The sequence below is a fragment of the Dipodomys ordii genome, unplaced genomic scaffold (assembly GCF_000151885.1).
Source record: "Dipodomys ordii isolate 6190 unplaced genomic scaffold, Dord_2.0 Scaffold180, whole genome shotgun sequence".
Lineage (NCBI taxonomy): Eukaryota > Metazoa > Chordata > Mammalia > Rodentia > Heteromyidae > Dipodomys > Dipodomys ordii.
Window position 1 is genome coordinate 173507 of NW_012267396.1, and position 12739 is coordinate 186245.

Genomic DNA, 12739 nt, shown 5'->3' on the forward strand with positions numbered 1-12739 from the left:
GTTTTCTGGTGGTTTATTGGAGATAGGAGTCTCACGGTCTTTCCTGCCCGGGCTGGCTTTGAACCACGATCCTCAGATCTCAGCCTCCTGAGTAGCAGCCCAGAAGACTTTTTATCTCCAGTGAACCATACAAAAAGCCAGAAGTGATGGTGTGGCTCAAGTGGTAGATTACTAGCCATGGGCATAAAAAGCTCAGGGGTAGTGCACCCAGGCCCTGAGTTCGAGCCCTAGGACCGGCAATAATAATTATGATAATCATTATAATAATAAATGATAATCTGATGCTCTTTGGTGGCACTGTTGGCATTGAAACATGGCAGCAGGTGGGCTAAATGGCGACCCCCATGCCCTCACATTCGTAGGGCTTCTCGGTAGTGTGGACCCTCGCGTGTTTCCTGAGGCGGGAGTACACCGCAAAGGCTTTCCCACACTCCTTGCAGATGTAGGGTTTCTCGCCCGTGTGCGTACGCATGTGGATGTTGAGCGACGTGGAGTAGATGAACGCTTTCCCGCAGATGTTGCACACAAACGGCTTTTCCCCACTGTGGATTTTCAGGTGCTTCGTGCGATGGGATGAGGTGATGAAGGTTTTCCCACAGTGCACGCATTCAAATGGCTTCTCCCCGGTGTGGGTCCGCACATGGTGGATGAGGCCGGAGGTTCTGGTGAAGGCTTTGCCACACTCCTTGCACGCGAAGGGCTTCTCTCCGCTGTGGATGCGGACGTGGGTGGCAAGGCCTGAATACTGTGTGAAGGCTTTCCCACACTCCTTACACTCGTAGGGCTTGATGCCCGTGTGCGTCCGCAGGTGCTCGGTGAGCTGTGTGGATCGCGAGAACGCTTTGCCACACTCCTTACACTCGTAGGGTTTCTCTCCCGTGTGAACTCGGACGTGCTCGGTCAGGCCCGACCAGCGCAAGAACGCCTTCCCACACTCCACGCACTTGTACGACTTGATGCCCGTGTGGATCCGCACATGATCATTGAGGTACGAGATGTTTTTGAAGGATTTCCCGCACTCCTTACACACGAAGGGTTTTTCTCCACTGTGCGTTTTCACGTGGGCAGAGAGGCGGGAGAAATTAGCAAAGGACTTCCCGCATTCCTGACACGTTTTGGATTTCTCGTGGGTACGAGGATGAAGGCTCACGTACTGGGGGAGGTGTGGGGAGACGCCAAGGGCTCCCCAACACTGCTTGCACTCACAGACCTTGTCTCCTGGGCAGAGTCCCATGGGGTTCTGAAGGCAGGTGAAGTACGGGAAGTCCTTCCCATAGTCCTCACACTTGTAGGGTTTTCTCATGCTGAGAACTGGGAGCCTCATAGCCAAGTTGGAGTGAAGGAATCCACTCCCGTATTTTCCCCACTTGTGAGGATCTCTATCCTCAGTCCTCGTATCTGGAGGAAGGTAGGCCTGTTTAAAAAAGGCGTCACCACAATCTGTGCACTCAAAGGGTTTTTCTCGCATCTCGCTTCTCTGGTATATAATGTTCCGGGAGAGGCCCAAGGCATTTCCACACTGATTCAACTCAGGCTCATTCTGTCCTGGATGCATTTCCTTAAACAAAGAAAGCACGTCTTTTCCATACCAGCTGCACTCAGACGTGAGCCCTGGATCCTCCCTTCCCACGGGGCTATGAAGATGCACCTGTCTACCCAAGGCTTCTCCACACGGTGGAAGGTCACCCGGCTCCCCTCTGTGGAAGCTGCTTGCCTGTGAATGAAGGATGGATGGGATTAAGGCACTGTGCAGACATACACGTACACTTTACCACCTGAGGGCAGAAACGTTTTTGGTGATCCCTATGACACTTCCCATTACACACCATCATTTCCCAAGCTCTTCATTCCTTTCAGAAAAGATGGAGCTCTGGTCCAGAATGCAGTGACTCTGGCTCTAATTGTAATGAGACTGTGTAAAGTCTCATAAAATTCCTATGTATAGTAGCATTTGCAGAACTACAAAGCAGTGGCTTCATGCTAGTTTATTTGTATTTTGGTGTGTGTGTGTGTGTGTATTCTGGAGCTTGAACTCAGGGCCTGGGCGGGTCTCTTAGCTTTTTTGCCCAAGGCTGGCACTCTACCACTTGAGCCACAGCTTCACCTTTAGATTTTCTTTTTTTTTTTCCTTAACGGTTAATTGGACATAAGAATCTCATCAACTTTCCTGCCCAGGCTGTCCTTGAACTGTGATCCTCAGATCTCAGCCTCTTGAGTAGCGAGGATGACAGGGATGAGCCACTGGTGCCCTGCCATGCTAGGTTTACAGCACCACCCCATGTTAGACTTACGACATTACTCCACACTAGGTTTATGGTACCACATCACACTAGCTTTACGGCATCTCTAAACACACGGTGCACAGCATCTGTCCAGAGGCAGTGCTGTGTCCCACTGGGTGCACAGTACCCCTCACACAGCTCCTACTGGATTTTCCACAAAGGAATTCCCAGAAAAGAATTCTCTTTTGTGAGAGCAGGAAATAAATTCCCCTTTGCTGACCTTACCGTTGATATCCCACTGGAAGTTGGTATCCTAAAATAATTCTGAGGCTCTGATCCACAGGTTCTAGGTTGCTCTTCTAATTCTGAAGTTAAACGGAAAGAAAAATATCAGGGCTAATGGAAATCAATGGCAGGCAGAAGGAGTTAAAGTGATAAGGATTATTTGTTCTTGTTTGGAAATCATATGTAAGAGAAAGAGTAAGCCAGAAGTGGTGCACACTTATAATCCTACTACTTGTGAGGCTGAAGCAGGAGAATTAAGTTCAAGTCCCCAGCCAGAAGTACTGAATGAATTCTGTTGAGGAAAGAAGGAAAAGGAAGAGGAAGGGGAAGAGAAGAAAAGGACAGATATACTTAAGCATTTTGCTATGTAAAGACTTAGCAAGCCAGGGATTGATGGCTCATGATATAATCCTTCTCTGGAAGCTGAGATCTGAGAAACACAGTTCAAAACCAACCTGGGAGCCCAGCACTGGTGGCTCACACCTATAATTCTAGCTATTCAGAAAGCTGGGATCTGAGAATTACGGTTCAAAACCAGCCCAGGAAGGTAAGTGAGGCTTATCTTCAATGAATCATAAGAAAATTGCAAGTGCTACTAGGGCTCAAAATGGGAGAGCACTAGCCTTGAGCACAAAGCTCAGGGACAGTGTCCAGGACCTGAGTTCAAGCCCCACAACAGACCAAACACAAACAATCTGGGCAGACAAAACCACCAAACTTATCTCCATTGAACAAGCAAAAAGTTGGAAGTAGAAGCATGGTTCCAGTGGTAGAGTATCAACCTTGAGCAAAAAAGCCAAGCAAGAGCATGGGGCCCAGAGTTCAGTACCCATACCAAAAAGTAAATTCAAACTAAGTAAGCCAGGCACAGTGGCTCACACCTGTAACCCTAGCTACGCAGCAGGCTGAGATCTGTAGATTGAGATTCGAAACCAACCCAGGCAAGAAAGTCTGTGAGACTCTTAACTCCAATGAACCACCAGAAAATGGGAAGTGGCGCTATGCCTCAAAGTGGTAGAGCACTAGCCTTGAGCAAAAAGAGCTTAGGGGCAGAGCCCTGACCCTGAGTTGAAGCCCAATGACCAGCAAAAAAATTAAAGTAAGAATTTAGCAATAGCACCAGGTGGTGTGGCTCTATATTTAAGAGCCTGTGTTGTATACGCAAGACACAGGGTTCCCTTCCCAGCAATGCAGGGGAAAAATAACCAAGACATAAAGACATGGGGGGAGAGACAGTCAACATGCTAGCAAGTTCATACAAACTCAGTCTATCAAAGTGGAAGTGGAGATGATTAGAAAATGAAAGGAAGAAAGATCTGGGAAAGCAGCCCACAGGGTTCCCCAGTAGAAGCAGACCAGGTAAGCTGCATAAGGCAGAGCAGAGGGTTGAGTAGACAGTGGCTTCCACCTCCTGACACCAAGTCCATCTGGAGAAATGTCAACAGTGGACGCAACACCAGAGGAACTCATTCACAGATACTCACCCTGAATTCCTGCGCCTTCCACGGGCCCCAACACTTCTTGTGTTAACCAGAGGATCACACGAGGCATGAAGAACTGACACCCTGTGAAGGGAGGGCGGCGGGGAGGGGGGAGGACGAGGACACAAGAATGGCAGAGGCTCATGGAGGTGACTGATGGTAACCTTCATGGACTAAGGAGAGTGCAGGCCCATCCAAAGCAATGACACCCATTCCAAATGTGTGCCAAGGCGCACACGAGGGTTTAGGGGTCGAGTGCTTCCTCAGCCAACTGCAGGCTGATATCTGCTCTATACATTTACAAAGCACAAAGACTTTCATTCCAGGGCCTGCGGGGGTAGGGGTGGAGCTTAGTGGGAGAGCTCCACCTACCCCACCCCTCACAAACACACACAGACATAGATGAATACTGACAAAACAGATCTACTTTGTGGGGAATGGTAGCACATGCCTGTAATCCCAGCACGAGGGAAGCTAAGGAGGCAGGATCATTAAGTTTCACTGTTACTTCTGGTTCTGGGGTAGGTTAGAAGGAAGGACGCAGCCTTACCCAAGGTAGCCAGGTTCTTGTAGTTCTCCAACATCACGTCCCTATACAGGGTTCTCTGAGCTGAGTCCAACAGCGTCCACTCCTCTGGTGTGAATTCCACAGCCACATCGTCAAAGGTCACGCAATCCTAAACCATCACACACACACATGCTGCTTTGAGCCAACTGTGAGCTCTGCTGGTATTCGTGGAGGAGAACAAATGCCTCGATGTGGCTCTGAAGTCTCCCCAAAATCCTTTCTTCGGGGGGAGCAGGTATCAGGCTAGGGGCTCTGCTTTAACGTCACTCACTGTGGCCTCTGACCTCCATGTCTTTTTTTTTCTTGGTCTCTGGGACTGGACGGTGTCCCTCAGCTCTTCAGCTCAAGGCGAGCACTCTACCACTTGAGCTACAGCACCACTTCTGGTTTTCTAGTGGTTTATTGGAGATAAGAGTCTCACAGACTTTTCTGCCTAGTCTGGCTTTGAACCGCGATCCTCAGATCTCAGCCTCCTGAGTAGCTAGGATGACAGGCGTGAGCCACCAGCGCCCGGCCCTCATCTTTGATAGCACTCCTGTAGCTTTATGCTTTTGTGCCGGTTCTAGGGCGTGAACTAAAGGCCTGGGAGCTGTCCCTTTGCAGCTTTTCATTCAAGGCTAGAACCATAGCTCTACTTCTGGTTTTCTGGTGGTTCATTGGAGTCTCATGAACTTTCCTGTCTGGGCTGGCTTTGAACCACAATCCTCAGATCTTGGCGTCCTGAGAAGCTAGGATTACAGGGATGAACCACCAGCACCCAGCTAACAGCAGCACTTCCAGGCTAGGAACCCATGTCTTGTTTCTCTATTGTAGCAAGTTCTGAGCACACTGAAGTATCTGGGAAATGTTAAGGACTAAATCCTTAAGCACAAAGATACTGTCATCTGCATTACTACCTGTCCAAGCACATAGCAAAACAAAAAATGTGGAAGAGCACTGGCCTTCAGCAAAAAGGCCAAGCAAGAACTTAAGACCTGAGTCCAAGCCCCAGTACCAGCACCAAAAAATAAAAAAGTTATGTCATCACATGAGCCTTAAGACTAATTAGGAGCCTGGGATAGCAGCTCATTCCTTTAATCCCAGCACTGCACTGAGAAGGCTGAGGCTAAGCTGGGCTACAAAGCGAGTTCCAGGCTAGTATACATGGCCAGAGCCTGTCTCAAAGATAGATAGATAGATAGCTTACCTAGCATGATATAATCCTGGGTTCAATCCGCAAGAGCCCCAGGACAAATTATGACTTACTAACAACTGGGACAGACATGCCCGCTTTCCATTCCTCTGGTGCAGTTTTCTACGAGACCCTGTCTACATCAAACCTTTACCAGCATTGAACTCAGCCATGAAATATCACTTATCACTACTGGCATGATTTTTGAGACCAATATAAGGCTGAGCTCCCTGGAAAAATTCAACTAAGGACTCAGTCCTTTTGGTGAGATTGTATTTCCTTTAAGAAGTTCTGGCCACGGGTGGTAGTTGATGCCTTTCATCTTAGCTAGTTGGGAGGTAGCTCTGACTGCAGTTCAAAGCTATCCAGGGCAAAGAGTTAGGGAGACTCCTCCCCTCCCCGCCGTACCCCACCCACCCCTCTTCCCCCCCCCCAGCCACATCATCATCTCAACAAACAAGCTGGGGGTGGCAGTACACATCTACAATTCCAGCTACACAGAACCCGTAAGTAGGAGGATCGCAGTCCGAGGCTTATTCAAGCTAAAAGTGCTAGATCCTATCTGAAAAAAAGTAACGAAAGCAAAAAGGGCTGAGGACATGCCTCAAGTGATAGAACACCTGAGTGCAAGGCCCTGAGTTCAAACCCCAGTAGAGAGTGAGTTACAGAACTCTGCAGGTGAGTATATCCAGAAGGAAGGTGTGTAGCTTGTGGAAGGAAGGGCTTGCCTCTGTAGCACTGCACCCTTGCTTGTACCTGGGAACAGCTTTCCTGGCGGTCAGCCACTGTCCCATCTACTGCTGACTCTTCTTCATATACGTGGACAGGCTCTCTGAAAAGAAGGCCTGGAAGGAAACACAGAGAGAATCAGAACCCAGAGGGGCCTTTAAGGGTGGGGCAGTCCTGGGGCTTGAACTCAGGGCCTGGGCACTGTCCTTGAGACTTTACACTCACGGCTAGCACTCTACCCCTTGAGCCATAGCTCCACTTCCAGTTTTTTGGTGGTTAACTGGAGATGTCTCGTGGACACCAGGCGTCCCATGGCTCATACCTCAGGAGACTGTGAGATCTGAGGATTGTGGCTTGAAGCCAGCCAGGCAGGAAAGCCTGTGAGACTCTTATCTCCAATGAACCACCACTTCCAGCTTTTCGAATCTCAGACTTTCCTACCTGGGCTGGCTTCAAATTACAATCCTCAGATCTCAGTCTCCTGAGTGGCTAGGATGACAGTGTGAGCACTGACAACACAGCTCCCATTCAGCTCTTGGTAAAGGAAGCAGCTGCAGAGCCTCGCCCAAGCAGGCCACAAGGACTTACCATGGCAGAGATCGATGGCTGCCATCCTCTAAGGCTGGTGGTGCAGGGAGCCCACACACTCCCTTCCCTGGGGCCAAGGCGAGCACAGCTTAGGAGTCCAAGTGGACAGTGGCATCCCCCATTCCTCCGTATTCAGGGTGACATGGAGTCCTGTTCACAATCAGTGGTCAGCAACAGCAAATATCAGTCATTAAACATCACACATGGGTTTTTGCTCTCTGAAACTAGTATTGTCTACTCGAGAACCATGATATTACATCAGCTAACTTTGTGTGTGTGTGTGTGTGCACGCGCGCGCACGTGCACGCGCATGTGTGCGTGCTGGTTCTGGGGCTTGAACTCAGGGCCTAGGCATTGTCCTAGCACGGCTTAGTGCTCTACCACTTGAGCCACAGCTCCACTTCTGTTTTTTTCTGGTGGCTAACTGGAGATAAAAAGTCTCACAGAATTTGCTGCCCAGACTGGCTTTGGACCTCGATCCTCGGATATCAGCCTTCTGAGTAGCTAGGATGACAGGTGTGAGCCACCGGCATCCAGCTGTACCACCCTTTTTTTTTGGGGGGGGGGGTCTGGTCGTGGGGCTTGAACTCTGGGCCTGGGCGCTGTCCCTCAGCTCTTCAGCTCAAGGCTAGCACTCTACCACATGAGCCACAGCGCCACTTCCGGCTTTTTTCTTTTTGCTTATGTAGTGCTGAGGAATTGAACCCAGGGCCTCAGGCATGCAAGGCAAGCGCTCTACCACTGAGCCACCTTCCCAGCACCCCCCCTTAGTTTTTTTCTACCTCAAAGCTAGTGCTCTACCACTTGAGCCAGCTCACTTCCAGCTTTTTGCTGGTTAGTTAGAAATAAGAGTCTCACAAACTTCCCAGCCTGGACCGACTGTGACACAATCCTCCTATCTCAGCCCTCAGAGTAGCTAAGATTACATGCAAGAGCTACAAGCACTCACTCCCAAGGGCAGGGATTACAGGCATACAACATCACCCAGCACACAGCATTACTTGTAAGAAATAGAAACCCACTTCACTGCAGAGGAACTGTAACACATGCACGTCTGCACAATCAGGTCGTTGTATCAGATGCCTAATGGACATGAGGTAGAACTTCAAAATGAAGGCTCAGACAGGGCAGAGGGTGGAGCTCAGTGACAGAGCAATTGCCTAGATCCTCACATAGGAACATGGCTTCTACTCCCAGAGCCATAATGGGAGAAACTGTCAGGCAAGGTAGCTCACACCTGTAATCCTAGCTACTCAGGAGGCTGAGATCACAGTTTGAAACCAGCTCAGGAGGGCAAGTCTGTGAGACACTTATCTCCACTTAAACACCAAAAAGCCAGAAGTGGAGCTGTGACTCAAGTGGTCAAGCGCCAGGCCTGAGTTCAAGCCCCAGACTACAATATGACACCAACTCCCTTCCCCCAAAGAGCTAAGGAAGTACCCACATAAAGTACACCTTGATACCAAGTACAGAAGCAGGAACTGTAAGGATGTATTTTCTCTCTTTCCAATTATTTCAATCAATCTATCTATTTATCTATTCTTGTGCTGGTCTTAGGGCTTAACCTCAGGGCCTAGGTACTGTCCATGAGCTTTTTTTTTTTTTTTGCTCAAGGCTATATCACTCTACCACTGTGAGTCACAACTGCATTTTATCTTTTTGCTGGTTTATTGGAGAAAACGAGTCTCACAGACTTTCCTACCCAGGTTGTCTGAGAACTGCAGTCCTCACCTCTCAGCCTCTTGAGTAATTAGGATTATAAGAGAGCCTTCAGGTCCTGGCATATGTGTGTGTGTGTGTACATATATATACTTACAGATACACATTTTTTTTTTTTTTTTGGTCGGCCGTGGGGCTTGAACTCTGGGCCTGGGCATTGTCCCTCAGCTCTTCAACTCAAGGCGAGCGCTCTACCACTTGAGCTACAGCGCCACTTCCTCGGCTCACATTTATTTCTACATAGTTATATATATATATTTATTGTTATATGTTTGTGTATATTTTAACACAAATATTGCAGGTTAACTTACAATTTTAGTCTTGAGCTGTACTCCCAACCCTTTTGGCTTTAGTTTTTTGTTGTTTTTTGTTTGTTTGTTTTTGGTTGGGACTTAGACCCTCAATCTTCCTTAACTTTCTCTGGTAGCTCTGATGACAGACACACATTACCACCCACAGACTTCCTGTTGAAAAGGGATATCACATAAATTTTTGCCTGAGTTGATCTGGACCTGCAATCATCCTAATCTCTGCCTGCCAAGAAGCTGGGATTACCGGTGTGCGCCACCACACCCCAAAACACAGGTTTAAGTAGTTCTCCTTGGCCCTGAACATGGTAATTTTTGTCTGCAGGGCTGAGGGAAAAGAGGTCAGTTGGTAATAGTGTTTGCATTGCACACCTGAGGCCCTTATGAAACACCCCCACCACCACAAAAAATAAAAGCAAAACTTTAAACCGGACACTGGTGAGTCATACCTGTAATCCCTGCTACTCAGGAGGCTGAGTTCTGGGGATCAAAGTTCAAAGACAGCAGCAAAGTACATGAGTCTCTAAAATCTCCAATTATCTACTCAGAAAAAGCTGAAACTGGCCCTGTGGCTCAAGTGGTAGAGCGCTTGCCTTAAGCAAAATGAAACTCAGGAACAGTGCCCAGACCAGCCCACATAGACACAAATTTTTTCCCAGTAGTGGGACTATTAGAGAGACATTAAAGGAGGGAAAACTTCAGCTAGACAGGCTTCAAGTGGAAGAGCACCTGTCCAACAAGGTTGAAGCCATGAGTTCGAACTCCAGTACTACCAAAAAGTAAAAACATTATCCAGACAACAGTGGCTCACACCTGTAATCCTAGCTTCTCAGGAGGCTGAGATCTGAGGAATTCGTTCAAAGCCAGCCAGGGACAGAAAAGTCCATGAAATTCTTATCTCCAATGAACCACGGAAGAACCAGAAAAGGCAATGGAACTCAAGTGGTAGGGTTCTAGTCCAGCAGTATGAGGCTGTGAGTTCAAACTCCAGTACTGCCAAAAATGAGGCAAATATGGCCTAATGTCCAGCCAATGTCAAAACATCTCTTCAGAGCCCTTGCTGCAGGAAAGTGGAATTGATTCCACAATCCCACACAGAATGGTCTAGAACATTCCCTGGGAAAATGGGAGTCCTAGTTTGGATAGGCAGAACCCCAAAGTGAACTGAAAGCCATTCAAAGAGGCTTTGACAGTTTATAAATACAAACATGTCCTAAGATGAATATTTCTCTTTTTTTTCCTTTTATTTTTTGTTGTTGTTGTTGGCTGTGGGGCTTGAACTCTGGGCCTGGGCGCTGTCCCTCAGCTCTTCAGCTTAAGGTGAGTGCCCTACCACTTGGACCACAGCGCCACTTCTGGTTTTCTAATGGTTTATTGCAGATAAGAGTCTCACAGACTTTCCTGCCCAAGCTGGCTTTGAACAGTGATTCTCAGATCTCAGCCTCCTGAGTAGCTAGGATTACAGGCATGAACCACCAGCACCCAACTTTTCTCTTTTTTTTACCTTGGTGCTGGCACTGAGGCTTAAATTCAAAGCCTGGGTGCTGTCCCTGATCTTTTTTTTATGTTAATGTTTTTTGTGGGGTTTTTTGTTTTTTGTAGGTCATGGGGCCTGAACTCTGGACCTGGGCGCTGTCCCTCAGCTCTTCAGCTCAAGGCAAGGGCTCTACCACTTAAGCCATAGTGCCACTTCTGGCTTTTTCTGCTTATGGGGTGCTGCAGACTCGAACCAAGGGCCTCATGCATGCAAGACGAGCACTCTACCACTTAGCCACCTTCCCAGCCCCAATGTTACTGTTTTTACTACTTAAGCCACAGCTCACCTTCCAGCTTTTTGCTGGTTAATGGGAGATTAAGATTCTTGTGGACTTTCCTGATCAAGTTGCCTTTGACTATGGATCCTTCAGATCTCCATCTCCTGAGTAGCTAGGATTACAGGCATGAGCCACTAGGGTGGCCCAGCTCCTTCCACCTTTCAGAGACAGTCTCACAGACTTTTCTGCCCCAGTATGGCCTCCAACTAAGCTTCTCTAGGTCTCAGCCTCATCGGTAGATAGGATGGACCCATGGGTGCCCAGCTAATGCCTGTAATTTTCAACTGACTGTCAAATAGTTCACCAGAGGGCTAGGAATGTGGCTTCGTGGTAGAGTGCTTGCCTAGCATGCAGGAAGCCCTGAGTTCAGTTCCTCAGTACCACATACACAGAAAGAGCTGGAAGCGGTGTTGCGGCTCAAGTGGCAGAGTGCTCGCCTTGAGCACAGAGAGGACACAGCCCAGGCCCTAAATTCAAGCCCCAGAACAGGGGGGAAAAAATAGTTCATCAGAAAATGTATTTCATCAGTTAACTTCATCATTAGTAGCCTAACAAAGCCTCCATTCTTTCTCCCAGAAGTCTTGGAGTGGTACAAGCCTAGCATAGCTTAGTGCTGGGGTAGGAATGTGGCCAAGGGTTTCTTAGCATGCATGAAGTCCTGGATTCCATCCCCAACACAAACACACAGCCAGACACACACACATGAAAGAGAATTGCTTAGTATTCTTGATTTTCTGCAATAAAGAGACGAATTTAAAGTCTCTGCAGGTTTATATTTACATAAAGGCATCATGCAACCTACAGGCTTCCGGAGAGAAAGTTATTTCTTAACTTCCTACTAGAATGCAATGTGCCCCCATTAAACACAAGCCATCCAGAGAAAGCGCAAGTTTCAGATGAAACATTCATTCCCCTGAAAATGAGAGAGAGAGAGCGAGCGGGCGCGCGGTTCTCCTGACCCACCTTGCTGCTGAAGGGTGCAGGGCCCGTTCCTCCTGACTCCAACCCAGGCAATTCAATTCCTTGAGAGGAAGGGGGGCGGGGGGGGAATAAAAAAATTGTGCAAGGTTACAGTGGAGGCTTTAGAAGGGTGGCCGCGAGGCTGCGGAGGACGAGCCCTGATCACACTTCCCGCCCCGGCACCTGGGGTGGGGGTGCGGTGGGGGTGGGGTGGCGGCCTGAGAGGCCCCTCAGACACGGTGGTCACACCGGGGGCGCGGGGCAGGGCGGGGAGCCTGCAGCCCCCCGGGGCACGCCATCCGGACGCGTCCGGCCTCTCGGAAGAGATTCCTTCCATCACCTCGGGCCAAACGCGTGCCTTCACTTCCCCTTTTTCTCCAACCCAGCCTCACCCAGGCCCCGCGGGAGACCCGCGACCATCACGGAGGGCAGCGTCCCGACAGCCGAGCCCAGGGGGCGGGGGGAAAGGCGGCGATGGGGGGGCGGGGAGGAGTTGGTGACATCACTTCCGCTTCCGGACCGGAGGGCCGAACCAGCCACGCAGGACCTTTTCAGGCAAAGAGAGTCTTGTTTCTTTAGTGGTCTCCGATGTGTGTGTTGGAGGCGGGGGCAGGAGGGAAGGGGTGGGCAGCTGGACTTCCCCCCTCCATCCAGAGGGTGGGCTCCACGGAGGGAGGGAGACAAGGCTGAAAGAGACCCCGAGGCCCAGCTGGAGGTCAGAACGTGGCCGAGGAGGGCGGCTCCAGAGGGGGCGGTGGGCGTGGTCTTGCGGGTGGGCGTGGTCTTGCGCCAGCGCTGTGTGGATGGAGAAACCTGTGGGGCGAGGATGAGGGTGAGGCTGGGGGTGGGGAGAGGGGGGGGCATGGCCCCTGGGGATGCTGACAAAAGCTTTTC

At 49.5% G+C, this 12739-nt stretch overlaps 1 protein-coding gene across 1 annotated transcript; it reads right to left on the reverse strand.

The window, feature by feature from the left end:
* Window positions 1-234: 234 nt before the first annotated feature.
* On the reverse strand, window positions 235-12277 carry LOC105999086 (zinc finger protein 561-like). Its single transcript, XM_013033984.1, has 8 exons — window positions 12238-12277; window positions 11849-11907; window positions 7045-7194; window positions 6484-6572; window positions 4539-4665; window positions 3992-4072; window positions 2508-2587; window positions 235-1714 (listed from the first exon to the last, which is right to left on the reverse strand). Exons 3-8 carry the CDS (start codon window positions 7067-7069, stop codon window positions 329-331), a joined length of 1788 nt encoding a protein of 595 aa, XP_012889438.1. The 5' UTR covers window positions 7070-7194; window positions 11849-11907; window positions 12238-12277; the 3' UTR covers window positions 235-328.
* Between the last annotated feature and the right edge of the window lie 462 nt (window positions 12278-12739).

Bases quoted from the DNA above. Each gene is read 5' to 3' on its own strand.
- LOC105999086 (XM_013033984.1), bottom strand. From the start codon at position 7,069: ATGGCAGCCATCGATCTCTGCCATG. The intron at 6,573-7,044 runs GTAAGTCCTTGT...GTTTCCTTCCAG, and splicing joins AGCCATCGATCTCTGCCATG to GCCTTCTTTTCAGAGAGCCT. The intron at 4,073-4,538 runs GTAAGGCTGCGT...CTCCCTTCACAG, and splicing joins CAAGAACCTGGCTACCTTGG to GGTGTCAGTTCTTCATGCCT.